The 24,909-nt window shown below is 42.5% G+C and overlaps 1 protein-coding gene across 10 annotated transcripts in view; it reads left to right on the forward strand.

Moving 5' to 3' along the window:
• LOC106085440 (protein qui-1) overlaps window positions 1–24,909 on the forward strand; it is a 470,324-nt gene that overhangs the window by 356,813 nt on the left and 88,602 nt on the right. For all 10 annotated transcript variants that reach the window (XM_059370582.1, XM_059370587.1, XM_059370589.1 and 7 more), the window contains 4 exons: window positions 10,196–10,342; window positions 10,481–10,781; window positions 22,967–23,090; window positions 23,289–23,400. In XM_059370582.1, the coding sequence (XP_059226565.1) occupies window positions 10,196–10,342; window positions 10,481–10,781; window positions 22,967–23,090; window positions 23,289–23,400 (684 nt within the window). The remainder of the gene's footprint in view (window positions 1–10,195; window positions 10,343–10,480; window positions 10,782–22,966; window positions 23,091–23,288; window positions 23,401–24,909) is intronic.

Here is a 24,909-nt window from a genome sequence, read left to right on the forward strand (position 1 = left end):
TATTCAGCAAGAGTATCGGGAGGTCTAGGTTAGCTTAGGTTGAAAAGAGGGTGTGAATATTTAACCGCCCCATGCAACTATGGACATACACCCAAGCCAGTAATTGGCTTGTTGCGCGGTCTAAAAACCTCGAAAAAGAAAATTTTAAGTTAGGAATTCCGTGCTACTTACAAAATCCCTAATTGTTATCAATTATATCCGGTGTTCTGTCCCCACCTACGTGCCGTTATCTGTTAGTCGAGAAAGCAATGACATAGGAAATGCTCTAAAGAACAGTGGGAGAAGATAAAAAAAAACTTTTTTTTTTCAATCAACCAACACGCTGGGGATGTCCTTTAAATATGCAGTGCATTCCGTTGGAGGGGATAGTTAAGGATAGGAGGGGGGAAATAAGAAGTAATGTTTATTAACAATTGCTTTGAATTTCTGCATGTCGTAAGTAGCGCAAAAACATCCGCCAGAAGTCGATTCCACATACGAACCGTCCTTGCGAAAAAAGAATTCTCTCGGTAGTGCATAGTCGAATCAGCTGGCCAATCGATTACAAACCAGTGCGCGCTTCTAGAAAATCGTATATTTCTGACAAACAACCTCAAGTCAGGAATCAGAAGACTGATTTCCGAAGAACACACCCCGTGGAAGAGTCGATAGAACAGCACCATACAACCTACATTTCGACGATGTTCAAGGGAAACAATAGAGTTGGATACCATACCATCTCCAATCAACACCAACGCCCGGTCAAGCAGCTCCAAGGATTACTGGAGCTCCGGCCCATATATGCGAGATATTGGGTTGCCCAAAAAGTAATTGCGGATTTTTTAAAAGAAAATTATGCATTTTTAATAAAACTTAGAATGAACTTTAATCAAATATACTTTTTTTACACTTTTTTTCTAAAGCAAGCTAAAACAGCTGATAACTGACAGAAGAAAGAATGCAATTACAGAGTCACAAACTGTGAAAAAATTTGTCAACGCCGACTATATGAAAAATCCGCAGTTACTTTTTGGGCAACCCAATATATTCCATCTTCGGCCTGATGTGCATTGTGTAGATATTAAGAAGATCAGCGGGAATAAAATATTTCTTAAACCGCTTAAGAAAGCCCAAACACTTGAATGCTTCTTTCGACACTTCGAATACATGTTTTGACCAACGGACATCACATTGCATATTCATAGTAAAAAAGAACGGATAAAGATATGTTTTGAAAGTTGGAATTGTGAGAGCAGTGGTGTTACAGAGATTGTGTTCAAAATTTCAAGGCCCTTTGTTGAACGGGCGCCTTCTGATAAGTGGGTCACCTTCCATTTCGAAAAATTGTTCGGGCTGTCAAATTTTCATTTGAGGTCCGATTTCCAAACTCTTTCTCTGCTGGATAGAGCTCAAACATCCCACTACTCGTTCCCACACGGCATATATTTTACTAGCTATTTTAACTTTTCACCCACTGTGCAACATCTCATCTTCTTCTCCACATGACCTACGGATATTATCACATGATGCACCGATTTTGTGTAGGTGAGCTTGAAGTCCTATGTGTCCCGTTATGATACCGAGAGCTATACTGACCTCCTTCTTACTTGCTTGCAGTAATAGTCTCGTCTTCTTATGGTCAGGATCTCTCCACAGGACTGTCGTCGTCCTACCGACCGTTTCGCTATTCCTCTGTGTAACATGAACGTTCGTCCCCTAGCGCTTTACTCGGACTGAGTCGACCCGAAAGTCTTCAGATTGACCACGTTTATAGACGGCAGACCTCTAGTCATCACTTTCAAATCATCTTCTGTCTTATTCCCCCTTACTCCGCTCGGCACCCAAACGATGCGGATCGTGTCATCCTTAAAAAAAGGCGTTAATCTGTAGGTGACTTTACCGACCTGTTTACTCTAATTGCCAGCTTACGATCCGTAACGATTTTCACACTCGACATCCTCGTATTAACACTACACCATCTCACACATGCGGTGATCGCCTGGATGTCAGCCTGCAGGACCGTATTATGGTCAGGCAGTCAAAAACCTATCTCAGTCTCTGGGTTATCATTGTAGACCCCCAGGCCTACTTTGCACTCTAGCTTTAATGCAACTGTGCAGCATGATCTTCCAGATGGCAATACCAAAGTACTGTCAATCCAAGGCTGTGCCATGGGCAGCAGTGCCTCGCACTCAACCTCAAGTGTTGTCTCAGGTATCCGATCCTAAACTTCTTCTATTCCTTTCAAGTTTCCTATTCAGTCGCTGCTTCACCACCAAACTACTGAAGCGTAAATAAATATTGGTCTTATCACACTCCTGTAGCGCCAGTAGGCACGTCTACAGAGTGCCCAACATCTGAAAACCTTCACGGTATGTCAAATTGGCCCATCTCCGGTTTCCACGTAATCAGGTATATTTCATTTTGCATGAGTTAACATTGTGACCCCTAGGTCTGGCCCAGTCGTATGCCATCAAACGTCCGTAATTTTGAGGGGAGATGCACCAGACATTTGTCTTCCAGAATAAATAAAAATGTTAACTACATTTTTGTTTCTTTACTGGAGAAGAAAAAAACTTAACTTCAGCCATTTTTGAAATCGTTTTAGATCTGTTATTTGCTGTAATAGATTTGGTTTGGTGGCAGTCTGCCATCAGACTCACTTAGACGTTTTCGTCCATTGTGATACTACAGCAAAAGAAGAAGGATGATGTCTTCTAGTTCCTACCGTTGAACCCTCCAGATTGCTTTAAAAAGCCCAATAACTTGCGAATGTTCACATCCGCTAAATCAGACAGGTTCTCAAAGAAATGAGAGCCTATAGTGGAACTCCTTTTGACTGCTAGTGCGGAATACACACACAGAAGGTGTCTCTTCTACTTCCCCACAGCTTCTGCAAAAGTCGTTGCTGGCAACCTTCAGTCTGTCAGCATGTTTTCCGATTAGGCAGTGACCTGTCAGGACGGACACCATGGCTGAGACGTATGTTCTAGTCAATGAGAGCAAAGCAGTAGACCTCTTCAAGTCAAGATTAGGCCACATAGTTTTGGAATGCTCACAGCCCCCTCTTTGTGACCATCTATCATTCGTTGCCCTTCGGGCCTTGACCTGAAAACTTAGCTTACATGTCGCCATAGTCAGCCCCCTCTTTGTGATCATCTATCATTCTTTGTCTTTCGGGCCTTATCCTGAAAACTTAGCTTACATGTCTCCAGAGTCATACCCACAGATTCCAGTATCCCTGTAATGTGTAGGGTAGTTCCTAGTCTCGCAAGCTCATCCGCCGATATCTCTGTGACCGGCACCTAGAACAGGTCGTCCTCAGTGCGGCTGTGATGCACAAACAAGCCATCCTTTAGATGCGCTTATGTATTGAGCAGTAGGTGGACGAAACGCCGTCCACCATACCACAACACCATATAGCATTATAGGTCTTACAACTGCAGTATATACCCAATGCACGACACGCTGTCTAAACCTCCAACTTTTGTCAATGGCTCCCTTACAGGTGTATAGGGCAAGAGTTGCCTTTCTTGCCCTTTCCAAAATGTTGGATTTGAAGTTCAGTTTCCTCTCCAACAAAACACTTAGGTATTTTTTCTGTAAGTGGAACATTCTCTCCGCCCAAGAAGATAGGTTCCACTGTAGGCGACTTGTATATCCTGCTGAAAAGAACTACTACTTGTCGGAAAAGTATATTTTGATATATTGCAAACGCAGTGACAAAATGAATATACCTCTATCCTTCGGTGGTGGTTATAAAAACGCATCTATGGGGTATATAAATACAAAGTAGCCATGAAAAACTAGCGAACGAACTGAAAACATTAACAACAAATGGCTTCCAAGGGAATCTTGGTAATGAGAAATTATTCACTTGTTTATGCACAACAATGTAGTGTAATATGACTGCCTGCTACAAACTGATACCCAAAAGAAAACCTTGCTGTAACTGCTGCTGCTGCACTTTGACTTATATTTTTTTCCCCCCAACAAACACACACAAACTTTATTAACATCCTCTGCAAGTTACTTTGTAAGGTAGCAACTGAACTTAATTGTATCGTTACATCCATAACCTAGTTGCAGAATAGTTAAGGTTAATTGTGAGTCACAGGTGCAAGTTGGCGAGGTAGAGTGTTGTAAATTCACACAAACGCCAATTTATGCAGGAATTTCTTTAAAATGATTCTCAAAAACTTCGAGATATACGAGTATTTAAGTATCTTGTTAGCCATATAATAGGATATAGGGTAATATATCCACACATTACAGCCAAAACAATGTAAGTGACAAAGTGGCGTTTAATTGTGATCTGCAATATTTGACTATCGTGCATTCATCTTGTTCTGGAAGCCTCCGTAGCGCAGAGGTTAGAATTTCCACCTATGACGCTGAATGCCTGGGTTCGAGTCCTGGCGACACATCAGAAAAATTTTTAGCAGTGGTTACTTTACTTTAATTGGCTATGACGGATTATTTGTTCCACTAGCCGAACGTTGAATAGCGTTCCAAGCGCTTCATTGCGCTCATTGTTAAATCTCTGACACCAAGTTTCGAGGTGACTCCCACCACTTGATCTTTCTATCGAGCTTTTGGTCTTCCCGGTTTGCGTGTACCACCGTGTTTGCCTTCAAAAGACTCCTTTGCTGGAGCTTCTTTAGGTCCTTCCAGGTTTAAAGCCGCATTGATAGGGCCCAATTATCTCATTGACTTTAGGTTTTAATCTTGCACACAGTACGCTCCAGAGTATCTTGTATGCGATGGGGGGCAGACTTATTCCTCTGTAGTTGGCACATTCCGTCTTGTCTCCTTTCTTGTGTACGTGACATACAATAGTATGCTGAGGTTCCAGACTTCGGGTATGCGTTCTTCTAGCCAGATTGCGCAGGTAAGCTGATGCATACGCCTTATCTGTGTGTCGCCTCCGGTCTTAAATATTTCAGCGGGTAACCCGTCGGCTCCTGCTGCCTTGTTGTTCTTTAGTCGGGTCACTGCTACTTGGACCATATTCTGAGTAGGTGGTAAACATTCCATCATCAGGGATAGGTTCTGCGGTTTTCTTTTCACGGCCATCGTCGGACACTTACAGCTGTGTAAAATGTTCTTTCTGTTTCTTCCATAACTTCAGCATACTATCCGTATCAGTTACCAGATTTCTTCCCTTGTCTCTGCAGGAGGATGTGCCTCCACCAAAGCCATCGGTTTGATGTTTAATTCTTTGGTAGAATTTCCAGACTTCATTCTGACTCCTGTACTCAATTCGCTCACCCTCACATCTTTTCATGTCCTTCTGCTTTCGTAGAAAGTCCACAAATAGTGCAATTTCCAATGTATTTTGACGAAATTTGGTTATTGTTTGTTTTCGAGGTGGCGGGTATCAAAACTTCGGCCCAGCTAAACTTAAAGCCCTTTTCCTTATTTATGTTTCACTGCAAAGGAGTCCAAAAGGATCAACATCATGCAAAATATTTTTCATCCAAACAAATCCAATAAACTTCAGGCGGCAGCCACAGAGCATCTTACAGTTGCAGCAGCCACAGATCATCCTAAAGTAGCAACAGCAACAATGGCAGCAAATGCCACATTAATTGCAATAACGCCACTGTCAACAATGTCAATGCAATGCAAATTTGTATTCCCCAAGAGATGACAATGCGTGCCGGGCCATATCCTCCAGAAATGGCAAAACAATGTCATGTCATAAAGGACTCAACAAACGGCCTCGGTGGAAAAGCTCAAGTTTGAAACTGGGTTATGTGTTTCTGTTTATCTTCGTTTCGAGGAAATTAAGGCCACAACAACTTTTCGCTATTGCAAAGTGACGTTCAAAGAAAAATCCAAAATAAGTATTCCGATGGTGTGATGAATTTAAAATGCCGTCTTTGTTAATCCAAGCAACGAGAACAGTCATCGTTGCAAACTTTTGTTATCCTTTTATTTAAAAGTAAAGCTCATCGTTTCACTTTGTCTGGTGGACCCCAAGACTGGATGGCTTAGGGAAAAGTTGCAGGAAACTCTCCAATTGGGTTTAAAGCCCCAAGGGCACCACACGACTGTGACGTCTATAAGACTGAGCTACGAAAATACTGTCTGGAGCTGATAAGTGGTCAGGTACTATGCCATGTAAAAAACTTCTCCTCAATGTAATAAACATCTCCCCGTTCGGACTCGGCTATAAAAAGGTGATCTTTTTGGAATATTTTGGAGCAAATTTGCAATTTGAATCGTTGGAAAACACATTCGAATTCAAAAAGAATTCTTCTTGTTGTAAACTTTGGCTGTATGCATTAACATCGAGGGCACATTTAACGAAGTGCGGACCCAAACACTGATGCACCCTCTGACCAATAGCGGGTGGTCCGGGTACTTAGAGACCATAATAACTCACATACTAAGTATCAGGTGGTCCCATAACATAAATATAAGGGAGAAGTTGGAACAGGACACGCAACATGAGACCATTTTATCGCCACTCATATGGGTGACCATAATCATTTATTACCGATGCTGACTGAGGAGGATTTGAACCCGTCTGCTACGCAGACGATGTTATAATACTTCTAAGGGGTAAGGATTCGAACCGGCTATGCAGAAGAGCCGAAAGGGTCTTGCATATGGCATATGACTGGGCGAGACCCAGGGGTCTCAATATTAACCCAGGGAGGACTGAAATCTACCTGTTCTCAAGAAGACGAATGTGAACCAATTTAACGCACTACGTTTCTGCAATAGAACGATATCGATGTCTGACAAGCTCAAAGACTTAGGACCGATCTCAGCAATTTAGTGGCCTGTGATGGAGAAAAAAAACACGTAAGGAAAATATAGCAGGTTCAGTGAACATTTTGTCTTGGCATGGGCGAAAAGGAGCACGTCCACTAGGGCACCTGTAGTCGAAAGTAATACTTCAAGCACACAACGAGTGGTCGAACTAAAGAATGAAGAAGAGACGGATGAACCAGAGCGATGCGCAGTTCATCCTCAGCCTTTAAGTAAAGGTGGTGTTTCCGATTCAGATACAGAAAGGGACAATACCAATAAAACAGATGAGGTTAGCGGGATGACGGTAGTAGTGAGGTAGAGCGAAGATCGAAAAAGCAATCCGGAGCATGACGAAAGAGAATGAGGATTTTGTCCCGTCAGCGCAATCGGGCAAAATTTGAGGATGCTGGGAAGGATTGAACTCTCATTCCTCTTCTACTGTCGCTGGAAAGAGAATCAGATCTCCCGAAGAGAAATCAAGCCTACGACCCGTAAGCTCGAGAGGGATAATTTACTAGCTCTGCAGGAGCGAGGAAAATTTACAAGCTCTGCAGGAGCGTAATTAGACCAATTCTGACATATGTACGTCTTAATAGTTTGGTGGACTACGATAGGGAAAAAGTGCCACGAAAGGATAATGAAACAGCTTCGGAGAACATGTTGTCTAGCAATGAGGACCACGACCAATAGGGCACTGGAGACTATTCTATATATCCGACCCATGGATATACAGATTAAGTGAGAGGCAGCCACTGCGGCTATGGGACTTAAAGCGATGGGAGAATGAATAGAGGATAGGAGCAGATCACACTATGGCGGTATAGTCGAGACGAAGATATTAAATCTGAAAGAAAAGGAACAGGATCGGATACCTGAGACGACACTTGTGGTCGAGGTACTGCTGCTCCACAGACTTGGATTGACGGAACTCTGGTACTGCCATCTGAAATGTCATGCCAGATGAAACAGATGGATCAAAACTAAAGGACAGAGTGGGTCTGGGGATCTACATAGAGAATCCCCAGACTGAAATGTGTTTTCGACTGGCTGACCATGATACCGTTGTGCAAGCGGAGATCCAGGCGGTCATGGAATGCGTGAGGGGGTGTGGTGTTAGAGCGTGGATGTCGAGCGTGAACATCTTAACATTAAGTAAACAGCAAGTAAAGGGCAATAACAACCAGGACGGTAAGGTCGCGAAGAGTCTTGGAGTATAAGAAGGAGATTTACTCCAGCGCTGAGAATGTCACGATCTGCATTGCTTGGTGGTAAGGGGTAATGAAACAGCAGACGAGTTGGCAGTAGAGGCCAGAGGACTTGGTTAACGCGAAACCTTTGGGGTTGACGCAGTCCGAGTTAAAGGCGTGGGAGACGAACGCGTATGTAACACTGTGGAGCAGTGAAACGATCGGCAGAACGACGAAAATCCTATGTGGAGATCCGCATCGTGGGAAGAGGAAGCTATTACTGAAAGGAAGTAAGAAGAACTGGCCATAAGGGCAATTACAACCGGGACGGTAAGGCCGCGAAGAGTCTTGGTGTGTAAGAAGGAGATTTACTCAATCACTGAGGTTGACACGATGGCTGTCGGACCATAGCGGAGTAAGGGGTAATGTAATAGCTGACGATTTGGCTGTAAAGGCTAGAGGACTGCCGTCAATAAACTTAATTAACGCGAAACCTTCCGGGTCGACTCAGTCCGAGTTAAGGGCGTGGGCGACGAACGCGTATGTGGAACAGTGAAACGATCGGTAGAACAACGAAAATCCTATGGGGAGATCCGCATCGTGGGAAGCTATTACTGAAAGGATGTAAGAAGGAGTTAAGTATAGCTTTTGGAATCATAAAGTGGCATATAGGACTACGAGCTCTTATGCCAAATCGGTGAGGCAAGTGATAGAATGTCTAAGGCATGCGGGGAAGATGATGAGACGTTGGAGAATTTCCAATGTCATTGCCCGTCTTTCAGGGCATACAGACACCGGCACTAAGGTGGGGACACAATAACAGACATGAACTAATTCAGAGACGTGGTAAGGAAAACCATTAGAGATTTTGTAAGTAGCACTGAATTCCTGACTTGGCTTTTCTTTTTAGCGGTTATTTTTTAGATCAAGAGCGCACAACAAGCCGATTACTGGCTTAGGTGTGTGCCCATTGTTGCATAGGGCGGATTAATAACCGCACCCAATGTTCAATTAAACCTAACGTATGTCACAGTGACAATTACACCCAGACCTCTTTTTATACCATCCACCATAGGGAGGGGGTATACTGCTTTTGCCACTCCGTTTGTAACGCACCGAAATATTGGTCTAAGGCCCCATAAAGTGCATATTTTCTTGGTCGCCATGACTTTTCAAGTAGATATAGCCATGTCCGTCTGCCTGCACAGAAAGCTATGCGCTTGCACAGATGTGGAAATGGAACTTGACAAATGTGATCCATGGTGGAGGGTATATAAGATTCGACCCGTCCGAACGCGATTTTATTTGTTCTCTCTTTTTAATCGTCATAAGCAAGTAGTCTTTTGCGGCTAAGGTTTTTGGTTCTTGACAAATGTAACCCACCAGGTGACTGCGGTGGCGTTTCCAACTTTGGACATGGAGCGTCTGAGACGGCCATCGACTTCGACTAAATTTAATTTTAGTCGAACAATTAAGAAAACATCATTTGTGCCATATAGAAGAGGTCTTCATATTGGCCAACAGCCAAGGAATTCTATACCATTGCTTCCTTTAACGGTAATTCTGTCATTACTCGGAATTTCCCTCTGATTTCTGGCAAACAATTGTTCTGCTTTTTATGTTAATAGAATTGCATCTACTCAGAACCCACTCTGTCTTGGTGGTGTGGAGGTTTGGTGTTTTTCAACATCCTTCCATGAAGTTCTCCGTATCGCAGAAGGAATCACTTGGAACAATTCAATATTTGCATTTCAAGTAAAACGAGGTCGAAGACCATCTTCAGACACTTTCACCATTGTTCTAAGAAAACGGTTTGGATAGCACTTCTCTGTGGAGAATGCAGACAATAAAATTTGTCTTAACAATTAGGAAATAAAAGAAAAATGGGAAGAAAAAAAGTGAGGGTTATAACAACAGAGACATTGGTTGACGCCCGGAATGGATGTCAAATGACGACAAGCACTGAGCACTGATGAACTGGGAAGAACAAAGAAAGCTGGCAGACAATTCAAAAGGAGGGGTCGATTGTCGCCATGCAAATGCAATGACACGGACAAATTGAAACAAATTCGCATGCTTGGTGAAGCATGAAAAAACAACTTGCATAGTGATTCACTCATTCATTTAAGGAGCAAGTCTTCTACATTCAAAGGATGTCTTTGAAAATTGTAGTCACTTTCTTTAAGAAATATCAAAATATCCTGTTACAGTTTGCTTTTGTTTTTTCTTCTTCTTCTTTTCGTTACTTGCCATGGCGCCATTAGGTCCAAACTGTTTCCATTAGCTACCTAAGATGTCTAATTGAACATGTCCGCTGCTATTTACTGGATCGTGACATCGAACTCATCTACTACACCATACGCAAGTCAAGTGATGTGCTGACACGTGACCCCATGCAATTGGGTGCCCAGGTGAGTGTAAAAAAATAACCGTTTGGCTTTTGGTTTCGTTTGATTAGTTACCAATGCTTGTCAATCGCTCATTATCCTTTTGGTTTTTATTCTTCTCCATTTCGTCCTGTTGTGCTGGATGACCTTTGATAAATGCAGCTAATTGCCTGGTTAAGGCCCATCAGTGAGCACGATGAGAACGACACCTCTTTGCTGAGCATGACGGTTCGTTCGGCCACCGCTTGGTGTGATGGCTACACGGTGCCTTTGCTGGTGCCCTTGACTGGTTGGTTGCCAGCACCATTGCCCTCGCAGATACGCACAATGACCGTGTCGGGTACGGGACCAATTCGGGACATATGTGTGGCTCCCAGCAAGCAGCATTTAATATTGGCCACCAAATCGGGCGATGTGCAATTGTGGCACATAATGAGCAACTCATTGGAGCATACATTCAAAGGTAATTGTGAATTATGAACGATTGTATTGAAATTTGGTAAGGCAAGGTCAAAAATGCATGTGTGCAGGAAAAATTTTAATTTGGTTTATAGGGCAAACAAATATTGGGTTGCCCAAAAAATAATTGCGGATTTTTTAAAAGAAAGTAAATGGATTTTTAATAAAATTTAGAATGAACTTTAATCAAATATACCTTTTTACACTTTTTTTCTAAAGCAAGCTAAAAGTAACAGCTGATAACTGACAGAAGAAAGAATGCAATTACAGAGTCACAAGCTGTGAAAAAATTTGTCAACGCCGACTATATGAAAAATCCGCAATTACTTTTTGGGCAACCAATAGTTCAGCCAGGGCCAATACTGGAAACCCAGCACCATGGATTTTGAAAACAATTTACACTAATTGGCTCAAATTATATATGATTGATTGAAATGAAACACTATAAGACAATGATTGAGTCTTGTGATGCCTTATGAAACCCAAACGGGGGGAAGCACCTTATGGGGATACTTTTCTTTATATACCTAGCTTAGGTTTATGTGGCAGTCTGCCATCAGACTCTATTAGACGTTTTCGTCCATTGTGATACCACGGGAGCATGAGAAGGAAGATGCTTTCTAGTCCCTACCGTTGAACCATCCAGATCGCTTTAAAAAAACCGAACAACTTACGAATGTTCACAGCCGCTAAATCAGACAGGTTCTCAAAAAAATAAGAACATGCAAGTAAGAGCGTGCTAAGTTCGGTCGGGCCGAATCTTATATACTTCCACCACGGATCGCATTTATCGAGTTGTATGCGCGGTATCTCTTTTTAGACAATTTCAGCTAAATCGGATAATAATTGCGCCCTCTAGTGGCTCAATAAGTCAAGACCCTAGATCTTTTTATATGGCAGCTATATCAGGTTATGGACCGATTTGAACCATTCTTAATACAGTAGTCATAACAAAACACGTCATGCAATATTTCAGCCAAATCGGATAGAAAATGCTCCCTGTAGAGGCTCAAGAAGTCAAGACCCCAGATCGGTTAATATGGCAGCTATATCAGGTTATGGACCGATTTCAACTTTTCTTAGCACAGTTGTTGAAAGCCATAACAAAACACATCGTGCAAAATTTCAGCCAAATCTGATACAATAATAATTGAGCCCTCTAGTGGCTCAAGAAGTAAAGACCCCAGATCGGTTAATATGGCAGCTATATCAGGTTATGGACCGATTTCAACTTTTCTTAGCGCAGTTGTTGAAAGCCATAACAAAACACATCATGCAAAATTTTAGCCAAATCTGATACAATAATAATTGAGCCCTCTAGTGGCTCAAGAAGTCAAGAACCCAGATCGGTTTATTCAAGACCCCAGATCGGTTTATATGGCAGCTATACCAGGATATGGACCGATTTGAACCATACTCAACACAGTTGTTGGAAGTCATAATAAAACATCTCATGCAAAATTTCATCCAAATCAGATAAGAATTTTGCCCTCTAGCGGCTCAAGAAGTCAAGATCCCAGATCGGTTTATATGGCAGCTATATCAAAACATGGACCGATTTCGCCCATTTACAATACCAACCGACCTACACCAATAAAAAGTATTTGTGCAAAATTTCAAGCGGCTAGTTTTACTCCTTCGAAAGTTAGCTTGCTTTCGTCAGACAGACGGACGTACGGACACACGGACGGACATAGCTAGATCGACTTAAACGCATATTTCGAGGTGTTACAAACAGAATGACAAAATTAGTATACCCCCATCCTATGGTGGAGTGTATAACAAACCGATCTGAACCATATACGACACGGATGTCGAAAAGTCTAACATAAGTCACTATGTCAAATTTCAGTGAAATCGGATTATAAATGGGCCTTTTATGGGGCCAAGACTTTAAATCGAGATATCGGTCTATATAGCAACTATATCCAATTTGGACCGATTTGGACCAAGTTGCAGAAAAATGTCGAAGAACCTAACACTACTCACTGTCCCAAATTTTGGGCGAAATCGGACAATAAATGCGACTTTTGTGGCACCAAAACCTTAAATCGAGAGATCGGTCTATATGGCAGCTATATACAAATCTAGACCGATCTGAGCGAAATTGCAGAAGTATGTCGATGGGCCCAACACAACTCACTGTCCCTAATTTTGGCAACATCAGACAATACATGCGTCTTTTATGGGCCCAAAACCTTAAATCTAGAGTTCGGTCGATATGGGAGCAATATCAAAATCTGAACCGATCAGGGCCAAATTAAAGAAGGATGTCGAAGGGCGTAACACAACTCACTGTCCCGAATTTCAGCAAATCGGATAATAAATGTGGCTTTTATTGGCGCAAAACCCTAAATCGGCGGATCGGTATATATAACAGCTATATCCAAATCTGGACCGATCTGGGCCAACTTAAAGAAATATGTCGAAATGCCTAACACAACTCACTGTTCCAAATTTCAGCAAAATCGGATACTAAATGTGGCTTTTATGGGCCTAAGACCCTAAATCGGCGAATCGGCATATATAGCAGCTATATCCAAATCTGAACCGCTCTGGGCCAAATTGTAGAAGGATGTCGAAGGGCCTAACACAACTTACCGTCCCAAATTTCAGCAAAATCGGACAATAAATTTGCTTTTATGGGCCTAAGACCCTAAATCGGCGGATTGGTCTATATGAGGGCTATATCAAGATATAGTCTGATATAGCCCATCTTCGAAGTTAAGCTGCTTATGGACAAAAAAATAATCTGTGCAAAATTTCTGCTCAATATCTGTATTTTTAAAGACTGTAGCGTGATTCCAACAGACAGACATGGCTAGATCGTCTTAGATTTTTCCGCTGATCAAGAATATATATAATTTATAGGGTCGAAAATGGATATTTCGATGTGTTGCAAACGGAATGACAAAATGAATATACCCCCATCCTACGGTGGTGGGTATAAAAAGAGAACAAGTTGACATCTTCAATGCGAAGTATTGCCAAAAATTAAATAAATGTTATGTCGCCTGATAACTTGGCTTAATCTTGCTCAGTGAATTTTGCATCCATATAGAAGTCTATGTAACTTCTATTACCCGGAATATATTGTAGTAGTTCCCGTCGGTTCTATGAGGATTAGTGGTGCAGTACAGTGAACCAAAAACTATGTATTACACCCTGCCTGGAACATCGAGTATTGTATCAAGGATAGCACAATGTATGTAGCTGCCACATGACCAAAGAGAAAGCTCCCTTAACCTCACGGCAATGGTCCCATCAATTTGTCTAGCCACAATGTCCAGAGGCATTAGATACAGCATTATATTCAGTGCATCAGATGCTGTCGTCCTCAGTGTGGCTATGATACAAGCCATCCTTTGGATCCGCTTGAGTATTCAACAGTAGGTGGACTTTGAAACGCCGTCCACTAGACCACAACCCCATATAACATTATGGGTTTGATAACAGCAGTATATACCCAATGCATGACATGCGGTCTAAACCCCCAACTATTGCCAATGACTCTCTTGCAGATGTATGGGGCAAAAGTAGCCTTTCCTGCTGTACCCAAAATGTTGGATTTGAAGTTCAATTTCCTGTCCAAACAAAATAGTGACCGTAGCCGCCACATGACCAAAGTGAAAGCTCCATAAGCCTCACGGCAGTGGTTTCATCAATTTATCTAGCCACAATGCCCAGGGGCATTTGATGTATCATTTAATTCAGTGCATCAGATGGTGTCGTCCATAGTGCGGCTGTTATGCACAAACAAGCCATCTATTGGATCCGCTTGAGTATTGAACAGTAGGTGGATTTTGAAACGCCGTCCACCAGACCACAAAACCATATAGCATTATACAATAGGTCCGACAACTGCTGTATAAACCCAATGCATGTCGCTGGGTCTAAACTCCCAACTTTTGCCAATGGCTCTCTTGCAGGTGTATGGGGCAAAAGTTGCTTCTCCTGCTCTTCCCAAAATAATGAATTTGAAGTTAAATGTCCTGTCCATCAAAACACCTAGGTATTGTGCGCTTTCAGTAAATGAAAAATTCTCTCCTCCCAAGGAGACAGGTGCCACTGTAGGTAACTTGTATTTCCTGTTGGAAAGAACTACTTCGATCTTGCCGGATTTACACCTAGGCCACTTTCCTTAGCTCATTTCGCTGTTGCACATAGAACTTCCTGAAGTATATCTCTTAGAGTGTTGGGAAATTTTCCCCTAACCGCAATAGCCATGTCATCAGCATACGCTACCACTTTTAAACCTTTTCCTTGCAGAGACAATAATATATTGTTAATGGCTATATTCCGAAGTAGAGGAGACACAACACAACTTCTTAAGGTGTTCCTCCGCTGACCCATGTCTTTAGACCCACAGATCCCAAGCCTGTCGTATTGCATCTTTTAGTAAATAAGTCATTCATCAACTTTTTTATGGTGAAGTTGATGCCTAGAATCTCCAACTTCTTCATGATTGACGTCGGTTTTACATTATTGAAAGCACCTTAAATGTCAAGAAATGCTACCATTGTATATTCCTTGACAGCGAGAGAACCCTCTATGTAGCCGACTAAGTCTTAAAGAGCCGTTTCAGTGGACTTGCCCTTACTATGTGCATGCTGCTGCCGAGACAAGCAATCTCCAGGGATCTTTGTCCTAAGATACTTTTCTATCAACCTCTCAAGAGTTTTCGGAATAAAGGATGACAGACTGATAGGACGAAAATCTTTCGCCTTGCTGTGGTAAGGTTTTCCTGCTTTCGGAACGAAAATGACCTTTGTGTCCCTCCATCCCACAGGTATATATGACATGCTGATACAATCAGAGTATATCTCCCTAAGCCAAGGAGCCAGTCTATCAGACACATCTTGTAATTTAACCAGTGATACATCATCTGGGCCTGGCGACTTTTTTCGTATCAGACACAACTTTCCAAAATTACCTCCGACGAATGCATACCACTGACAACCTCTTCTGACGCCACGTTGTACGTTGGAGAGTTTCCCCAGGAAATGTGTATCAATGAGTAGTTCTCGTGTTTCCTCACTGGACATTGTCCATACATACTCTAACTTCTGTCTCGGTCTCGAGGACAGAATTTTCCTTAGCCTAGAGGCCTCAGATGTATCCTCCACGGAGCTGCAGAATTTTACCCAGGATTTGTTCTGAGCCTTTTTTTGCTCTCTCCCTTGTAGTTTCTTATCTCAGCTTTATAGATGTCCCAGTCGGGTGGTGCCCTCGTGGCTTTCGCTCTGTTGAAGAGTTTTCTGCAGCTCTTCCTTAGACCTTCCGGGTCCACCATGGCAGTCATTGTTTGCTTTTGGGTTTGGGCTCTAGGCTCTGACACAAACCAGTTATTCAGGGCCTTCGTCATCCGCTTGACCATTATGTCTATATCCTCCGCAGCTTCCACTTGCTTTTCCGATCTCGAAGGGATAGTTGTGCAGAATTTGTGCCGAAATTTATCCCAATCCGCCTTTCTTCTGTTTAGCCGAGAGACCACTTCTGCAGTATTTTCTCCATGGCTAAAACTAATACAATGATGTTCACAGAAGCTGTGGTCATCCAATACTTCCCAGTCGCGTATTCTTGCAATGTTATCTTTCGATACAAAGGTAATATCTAGTACCTCCTGCCTGTTCCTGGTAATAAAGGTCCCCATTATTACAAATCCCTAGAGTGCAACTTATAATATATTCGATAAGAAAGTCAACCCTTTCGTTGCCATCCGAACTTCCCCATATCTGGTTGTTGTTGTTGTAGCCACATTTTCATGTGAAGGTGGCGATCCTCATCAGCTCCTGAAGGTATGCAAGCTCGTTTCAGTCCAAATGGTCGATCGCCGCCGGAACATTGATTATATAAAGGCGCCAATAAGCCGCTTTGTCATATCGACCATTATAGGCACTCAGTATTTGTACAAGAGCCGGTGCCGCCCAGCCTCTCACTAAGATTCTCCGCTCGATACTGCTGATTTTCTGCGACTGCAGTTGCAGTTAATTTCGTATGAAGCATTCCCCTATCCGCTACCTGTGGAAAGCCCGGTAGCTCGCAGCTAACCTTCTCGTGACCAATGAACACCACACAGATAGGACCTCAATGTTCCAGCCTGTGTGGTGCTGACAGCCATCCCGTGCACCATATCTGGTGATGTCCATTAGTATCACTTCCTTAAGGCTTGAAGGCGACATCTCTGAATCGTGGCCATATATAGGGAAGCCAGTGAGTAATGAGACTTATACAGGCTCTGTGTCTTTCATTCCCCGTATCCTTTAGAAGTTTAAATCCCGGAATTCTTAGTCCACGAACCATACCTCCATATATATGCACATGTATATACCTAACTGGGCGACATATTGTGTTTGTAGTCGTTGGATGACATAAGTTTTCTTAATGGACCAAATTTTCACCAAACCTGGTAAAATTAAGAAGCCAAATAGAGGCACTGGTTTATGAGGATTCTATATCTGAGCGACATTTGGTTTGGTGTTGGAGGACCTAAGATTACCATTCTTACCAAATTTCAAAGAAATGCAAAGAAAATGGGTGAGTGTTTTCGTCTGTAGGCCTTTGGTATCGCATAACGTGTTTTTCCCGGGCTAGGATAAAAACACAACCCTTGCCTTCTACCAGACTTTCGGAGTATATGCAAGTTTTAGGCGCACAGTGAAAATAGTGGCTAGATGTGGTGCCAGAGAGTCCGCCTCCTTCTGAAGTAAGCAAATGAAAAGCACAGCAAATTTTGCCCACGAACATTCCACTAAGGAACCGTGGGAAACTTCTTACATAACAATGCATATGAGTGCAGTCCGATTCAAGTTTAAGCTCAATGATAAGGGGCCTCCTTTTTATAGCCGAGTCCGAACGGCGTGCCGCAGTGCGACACCTTTTTAGAGAGAAGTTTTACATGGCAAAGCACCTCACAAATGTTGCCAAGCATTAGGAGGGAAAAACACCGCTGAAAATTTTTTCTGATGGCCTCGCCAGGATTCGAACCCAGGCCTTCAGCGTCATTTAGCATGTCCGCATATGACGCTGAATGCCTGTGTTCGAATCCTTCGAAACCTCTGCGCTGGGGTGGCCTTCTGAAGTAGCGCAGGGAATATTCCATCAGGTCCGTGGGACTTAAATGGATGGAAGCTCCTTGCGGCTTCCTTTATCACAAATTCTGTTAAGATATCGATCAACCCTATTATTCCAAGATTTCGGTCTCCGTGAGTCCCGCCATATCCTCCTTTCTCTGTCTTTCTTTTGAGCTTACCGAAGCCTTTCTCAATACTGCTGTCATTCTGCAGACCTCATCTCTCGATTTGGCTGCTAGGACTGTTTCATTGACACTCTCGTTGTCTGAACCGGAAACACCACCTTTATTTAAAGGCTGGGGACGAACTGCTTATCCTTTTGGTTTATCCGTCTCATCCTCATTTGTTAGTCTAATGACTGGATGTGTACTTGAAGCATTACTCTCGACTACAGGTGCCAAGGCACCCACACCTATAGGAGGGGCGGACGGCATACTAAAGTTCGATGCCACCACAGCAACTGTTTGGTCTTTGGAGTCCATTTGGGCTTACTCCCGAAAGCCTTTAACATTCTTTGCGTAATGGGCAGTCCTATTCCGAGATGAAGATATTTTTTAAGAAGCGAAATGAAAACATGAAATTGGCTGATGGTAGCCAAACTTAAAATTCAATATGCCATTTCCTTTTGGATTTAAGTTTGACTCTGCAAATTTTCAAGCAATAAACTGTAGGCCCGATAGACGTGAGGTTAGCGAGCAACACTAGTGTACTGTACTGTGATCAAATCCATCCGTTTTCTGGCAATTTCTTTTCAGTAACCAATTGAAATCCTTCAATTTCTGGTGATATTCCTTCTCATAGTCATAAGCTCGACTTACTCCCCTTTGGGTGAAATGACGTAGAATGAAACACGTCTGCTCCACTTAACGAATTCCTTCACCGATGGCATAAGTAACAATGCTAAAGTGTTCTACCTATAAATTCCACTTATGCTGACCACTCTTTTGATTTTCAAATTCGGATGTCACCAGAATCTGAGCAACGAATTCTATCACCCTTGTCTAAGTGTTTTGGCCCCGCACCTGGGGTAGTCGTACGGTTCGTAAGTATCCATCTATCTTTTTTTATCGCTCTTTACCCTTTAATAATTTACAGAACTAAACCCTCATACCTCTGAAGTTATAAATTTCGACACATTATCATTCTGAGACGTTTTTAATGCGCTATGGTAAACGTGTCACGCACAACCCATACAATTTTGATCATTATTCAAACGAATTTACCACAGCATTCGAAATGCTTCTAATAACAGGCTGAGCGATGACAAGCACCTTTCATGCATTCCCATATGATTATCATCCTCATCATTAAGGAGTAGTAACAGTTTGTCTAACCAGAATAACTTAAAGAAGGCTCGTTGTTTCTTTCTGTGGTGGCGTTTAATATAAAATTACCCACACATGCAAACACACCTACAAATATGTGCACACATGGTACCTAATTGGGTTCCGTTTCCGTTTTCCGTAGGCGTTGTATAACCCTACACCCTGCAAACATTTTCAATTGCTTAATAATATTCTGCGAATCTTCTAAAAGAAAAATATAATAGAGGACGAGCTCGTCTAAGAGTCGTAGATGATTCCTCGTCTCCCATTGGGATAGAATAAAAAAACACGCCATTTGAGAACGGCTACACACATAACTCTTCAAAATTTGATGTGGTAAGAGCTGAGGTGTTATCGTTATTATGTACAAAATTACAAGGCCCTAGGTGAACCAGGTGCCTCTTGGCAAAGCCGTTAAATTGGCCACCTCGTCATTTCCAAAAAAATTTTCGTGCACCAGAATCTTTATTTGTAGTCCTATTTTCAAAATTCTTTTTTCCTGGATAGTGCTCAAAAATATCAACAAAAAAGGCTGCTTGAGTTATACAACATCTCTCTGGTTTCGGAGATGGCCGATTTTTAATTATTTTTTTTTTTTGAAATTTTGGCCGAGATTGGCTTCGTATTTTGCGATTTACGATTTCCATTTCCATTTTGATGCATGATTTGGATTGTTGAGTTTTATCTGAAACAAGTCAAAGCGTGCCAAGTTCGACCGGACTGAACCTTGGGAACCCACCACCATGGATTCTGCTAAAAATGTATACAAATAAATACCAAACTTCTGTCAAACCAACAAAAATTGAAGCTTCTAGGAACCGAACAAGGATGGTCGGGGACCGGTTTACATTTCTTCACACTTCACAGTTCTTGGAAGTCATAACAAAACAAAACATGCAAAATTTCAGCCAAATCAGACAAAAATTGCGGCTTGTAAAGTTTTAGGAAGTCAAATTGGGCGACCGGTTTATATGGGAGCTATATCAGGCTAAAGACCGATTTGAACCTTACCTAACACAGTTGTTGGGAGTCATAATAGAACATTACATGCAAAATTTCAGCCATATCAGATAAAAATTGCGGCTCCCAGGGGCTCAGGAAGTCAAAACGTGAGTTCGGTTTATATGGGAGCTATATCAGGTTATAGAACGATTTGGACCTTACCTAACACAGTTGTTGAAAATCATAACGGAACACTACATGCAAAACTTCAGCCATATCAGATAAAAATTGCGGCTTCCAGGTGATCAAGAAGTCAAATCGGGAGATCGGTTTAAATGGGACCTATATCTAAATCTGAACCTATAGGGCCCATTTGCAGTCTCCGACGATATAGATCGATATTAAGTATCTTTGCAAAATTTCAAAAGGCTAGCTTTACGCGGTCGTCCTCTATCGTGATGTCAACAGACAGACGGACGGACGGATGAATAGACGGACGGATGGACGGACGGATGGATGGACGGACGGATGGACGGACAGATGGACGGCCGGATGGACGGACTATTAGACGGACAGATGGACGGACGGACGGTCGGATGGACGGACGGATGGATCGACGGACGGATGGACGAACGGCCGGATGGACAGACGGATGGAAGGACGGACGGATGGATGGACGGACGGATGGACGGACGGTCGGATGGACGGACGGACGGATGGACGGACGGACGGATGGACGGACGGACGGATGGACGGACGGACGGATGGACGGACGGACGGATGGACGGACGGACGGATGGACGGACGGACGGATGGACGGACGGACGGATGGACAGACGGATGGATGATGATCTTTATTGGTCTATGATCGTTAATGGTCTATGAATTTAAGTTCACTTAATTTCAGCCCGATATTCTCATGATGTCTGATTTAATGGTGTTTTCGGGGGAGAGGTGGTCCCCCAGATACTTGGCCCTGAAAAATATCAGCATCGTGCTCTTCTCTCAAATACCATTTATTTAAACCCCATATTGTCATTGGCTTAAGAGCAGTTTACAGGATGAGGCGTCCCCCAAACACATGGCCTCAAAATAGGTTATCAAATTCGTTTTCTAATCTCAAATACCTTTCATTTGAGCCATATTTTGGCATGGTCGAAAAATTTGTTCCTTTTGTTGGTGTTTTGGGAAAGGGGTGATGCCCTAAATACATGGTTCTACATTTGGATATGAAATTCGTATTCTACTCCCAAATACCTTTATTTGAGCACCATATTGCATTGGTCACTAAAAAATTGCTGTTTGTAGGGTATTTTGGGAAAGCAGTAGACCCAAAGAAAATTGGTTCGGATATTGGTTATCAATTCTTTCTCTACTCCCCAATACCTTTCACATAAGCTCCACGTTAACATGGTTGGTAAATATACCCGATTAAGGGGTGTTTTGGGGATTGGGGTGGTCCCCCAAACACTAAGCACGGAAAATATATCAGCAACGTGTTCTATTCTCATATATCTATATATCATTTATTTGAACCCCATATTGCCATTGCCCTCAAAATTGGATATCAAATTAGTTTTCTAATCTCATTTAAACTCTTTATTGCAAAAGTCAGCAAATATGTCCGGTTTGGGGTATTGGCCCTAAAAACTATGAATATTTAGTTCCACTCTCTTAAAGACCCAAATTGTCTTGGTGTGCAAATACGTCCTATTTGGGGGTTGTTATGGTGGTGGGACGTCCGCTAGACCCACCCCTAATGTTAATATAAGATACGTGGTCTACTCCCACATAACTTTAATTTGAGCCGCATATTTCCATAGTCGGCAAACATGAAAGGCTTGGGGGTGTTTTGAGGGATGGGCGGCCACTCAGTGATTTGCCATTGAAAATTCGCCTTGAAAATTGGCCTCGGATTCATGTTCCACTCTAAAAACCCTCTTATTTAAGCCTCATATTGCAAAAGTCAGCAGATACTTACTATTTTGGAGGTGTTGTGGGGGGTGGGCTGGCCCCATAGACACTTTTCCCAAATATTGATATAAGATTCGTGCTTTACTCCCAAAGACCTTTCATTTGAGCCCCATATGGCTATAGTCGTAAATTTGTCCCCTTTGGGGAATGTTTTTGGTGAGAGGCCGCCCCCCATACACTTGGCCCATATTTGGATATCAGATTTGTATTCTACAATACATTGAAATACCTTTTATTTAAGCCCCATATTCCCATGGTCAGTAAATAAGTCCTGTTTGGAGGGTGTTTTGGGGAATGGGTGGACCCCCAGAAACGTGGTCCCACATTTGGATATCAGATTCGTATTCTACTCGCAAATACCTTTCATTTGAGTCCCATATTGCCATGGTCGGTAAATATGTTCGATGTAGGGGTGCTTGGGGTGGTCCCCCTAGCACTTGGTCCGACAATTGGATATCAGATACGTTTACTTATCTTAAATACCTTTCATTTGAGTCCCATATTGTCGTAATTGGTGTAAATATATATTTGGTAGGTTTTAGGGTGGGGCATCCCCCTAGGTATCCCATCCGAAATTTTTATACCAAATTTTTATTTCTAGGGTACTATATGAGAGCACACGAAATTTCGCTTTAATCGCTCCACCCATCTCCGAGATCTGGCGTTTCTGAAAATTAGGGAAAGGGGGAGGGTCATACGGAAGAAAAATTGCTTAAACATCTTTCAGATGTTTTTTTTTTTTTATTCACCGCCGGTTACGAATGCTCTTCCAAAATTATGAAAAATGTTTGCAGGGTTATCACAAATATTCTCTTTATTCTAACTTTAATTGTGTTTATGTCTCAATGTGAATGTCTATGTGGGTGTATTTTCAGGTCACACAGCGGCCGTCACGTGCCTGTTAGTGGCTCCCCAATCAGATCTCCTATTAACTGGCTCCGAGGATGGTACTGTGATTGTTTGGAACGTGACAACGCGTGAATTGAAGACGCACATAAAGTAAGTATTGGAATTGCATTAAACGGCTCGCTTTCAGTTTTCTTTTTATGCTTTTGCCATCATTTTTGCTTTTTTTTCACTCTATTGGTTCTTTTTTATTTCGATTAAAGTGCAGATTGCGTTTGCTTACTCAAAAAAAACAAATATTGATATTGTGATTCGTTTTCTCATATCTCTACCTTTTTTTTTGGCATGCAGCTCGAATACTTCCGTTGTGACAAGTGTTGCTGCTGGTGTGAATAACACATTGGCCATCAATGGCAGTGAAGATTCCACCATTGTCATTTCAGATATGAATAGCGGTAAATTGGTAAGTACAATGAGTCTTTCATTTATATCTGCTTCTCCAAACTTTTTCAATCATAAATGCCGTGAATAGTAAAAAATCCGGCATAGTTTTAGTGGTTTTGACTATCAGAGTTCAAAGTCACTGTAGATGATTTCAAATGAGATGTACTGTACGAAGGTGCAGTGATTTGCAATAAAAAGGCCATTAAATGAAATACTAAGGTCACTATAAAGCAAACGCTTATTAGAAGGTTGGAATAATAAAAGGCCTTTCGCTGTCAGGTTTGTTGAGAAGCTTGGTGCGAATGATCCTAGGGAGAGAGGCCCCCTTAATTGGGCTTGGAAATCATTGCACAGGCTACCCCAAAGACAACACGTCTTGACTCGGAAACGGCACCCTAGTCAGCCAAAAGTCTGCGATCACCTGAAGGGCATCCCATGCCAAAAAGAACTAAGGCGAACGATAGTAATATGTGTCCTAGAACTTTTTTCTAATATCGCTAAGGACAGCTTGGTAATGGTAGTTGTCGATAAGGAAGAAGAACAGGGCAACATACCTGCCAACAATTGGAGTGCGAGAGTCAATGTATACTGCGATGTTCAGCGGAAATGCCTGCGACTTCTCCAATTTATGGGACTATGCAGGGTGTAGGGGCCGATACAAACAAGTTGCGGTTAACGCCCAATTGAAATGTATTGTTGAGCCCTTAAAAAAGATTGGTGAGATCTGGCCAGGCGCAGCACTGGATTTAGTCAAGAAGAAAGATATTCCTTCTCAATGGCACACGCTTGGATACCAAGTATTGCCTCAGATCCTGAATCCCTAATTGCGAGACTAAGGGAATGTAATCCCAACCTTTTAACCACTGCTACTAACTTTCCCATGAACTAATATCAATGAGTGCAGTCCGATGAAAGTTAAAGCTCAACGGCATGGGGCCTTCTTTTTTATGCCGAGTCCGAACGGAAGAAGTTTTAACATGGCAGGATACCTCACAAACGTAGCCACCATAAGTAGGGAATAACCACTGACATTTTTTGATGTTCACGCCGGGGTTTGAACTCAGGTTATCGGCGTCATAAGCGGACATGTTAAGAGGTTAGCAACCACCACCAACTAGAAGATGCGTAGAGTTTATGAGCCTTATGGCGACCGGAGACATGCAGTATTCGTATTAAACTCTGGCTGTCTTGCAGACCTCAACAAGTTCGAAGGAGCTGTATCCTACGGATTTAACAAGTAGAAACTGAAGGTGTATAAAAGCGAGGTGTTAGGGAAAAGATGACTCAGCAGTTGTTGCTGAACACTTGCCTGAGTAACTCTCCTGCAATCCACTAAAGTCTGGCGGATTGCAGGAGAGTGTAAATCTCGCTGCCATGATCAAAGGAGGGGAAGGCATCGAGACCGGTCCCGACCAGCCATATTTGGGTGAGTCATCCGTATGGATTGGGCTCAAGGTGTGCGCCTGTGGAAAAGGACGGAGCTCAAAAGTTAATTCGACAGCAGCAGCTTGTGAAGCATCTAAGGAGG

This window comes from Stomoxys calcitrans, chromosome 5 (genome assembly GCF_963082655.1).
Source record: "Stomoxys calcitrans chromosome 5, idStoCalc2.1, whole genome shotgun sequence".
Lineage (NCBI taxonomy): Eukaryota > Metazoa > Arthropoda > Insecta > Diptera > Muscidae > Stomoxys > Stomoxys calcitrans.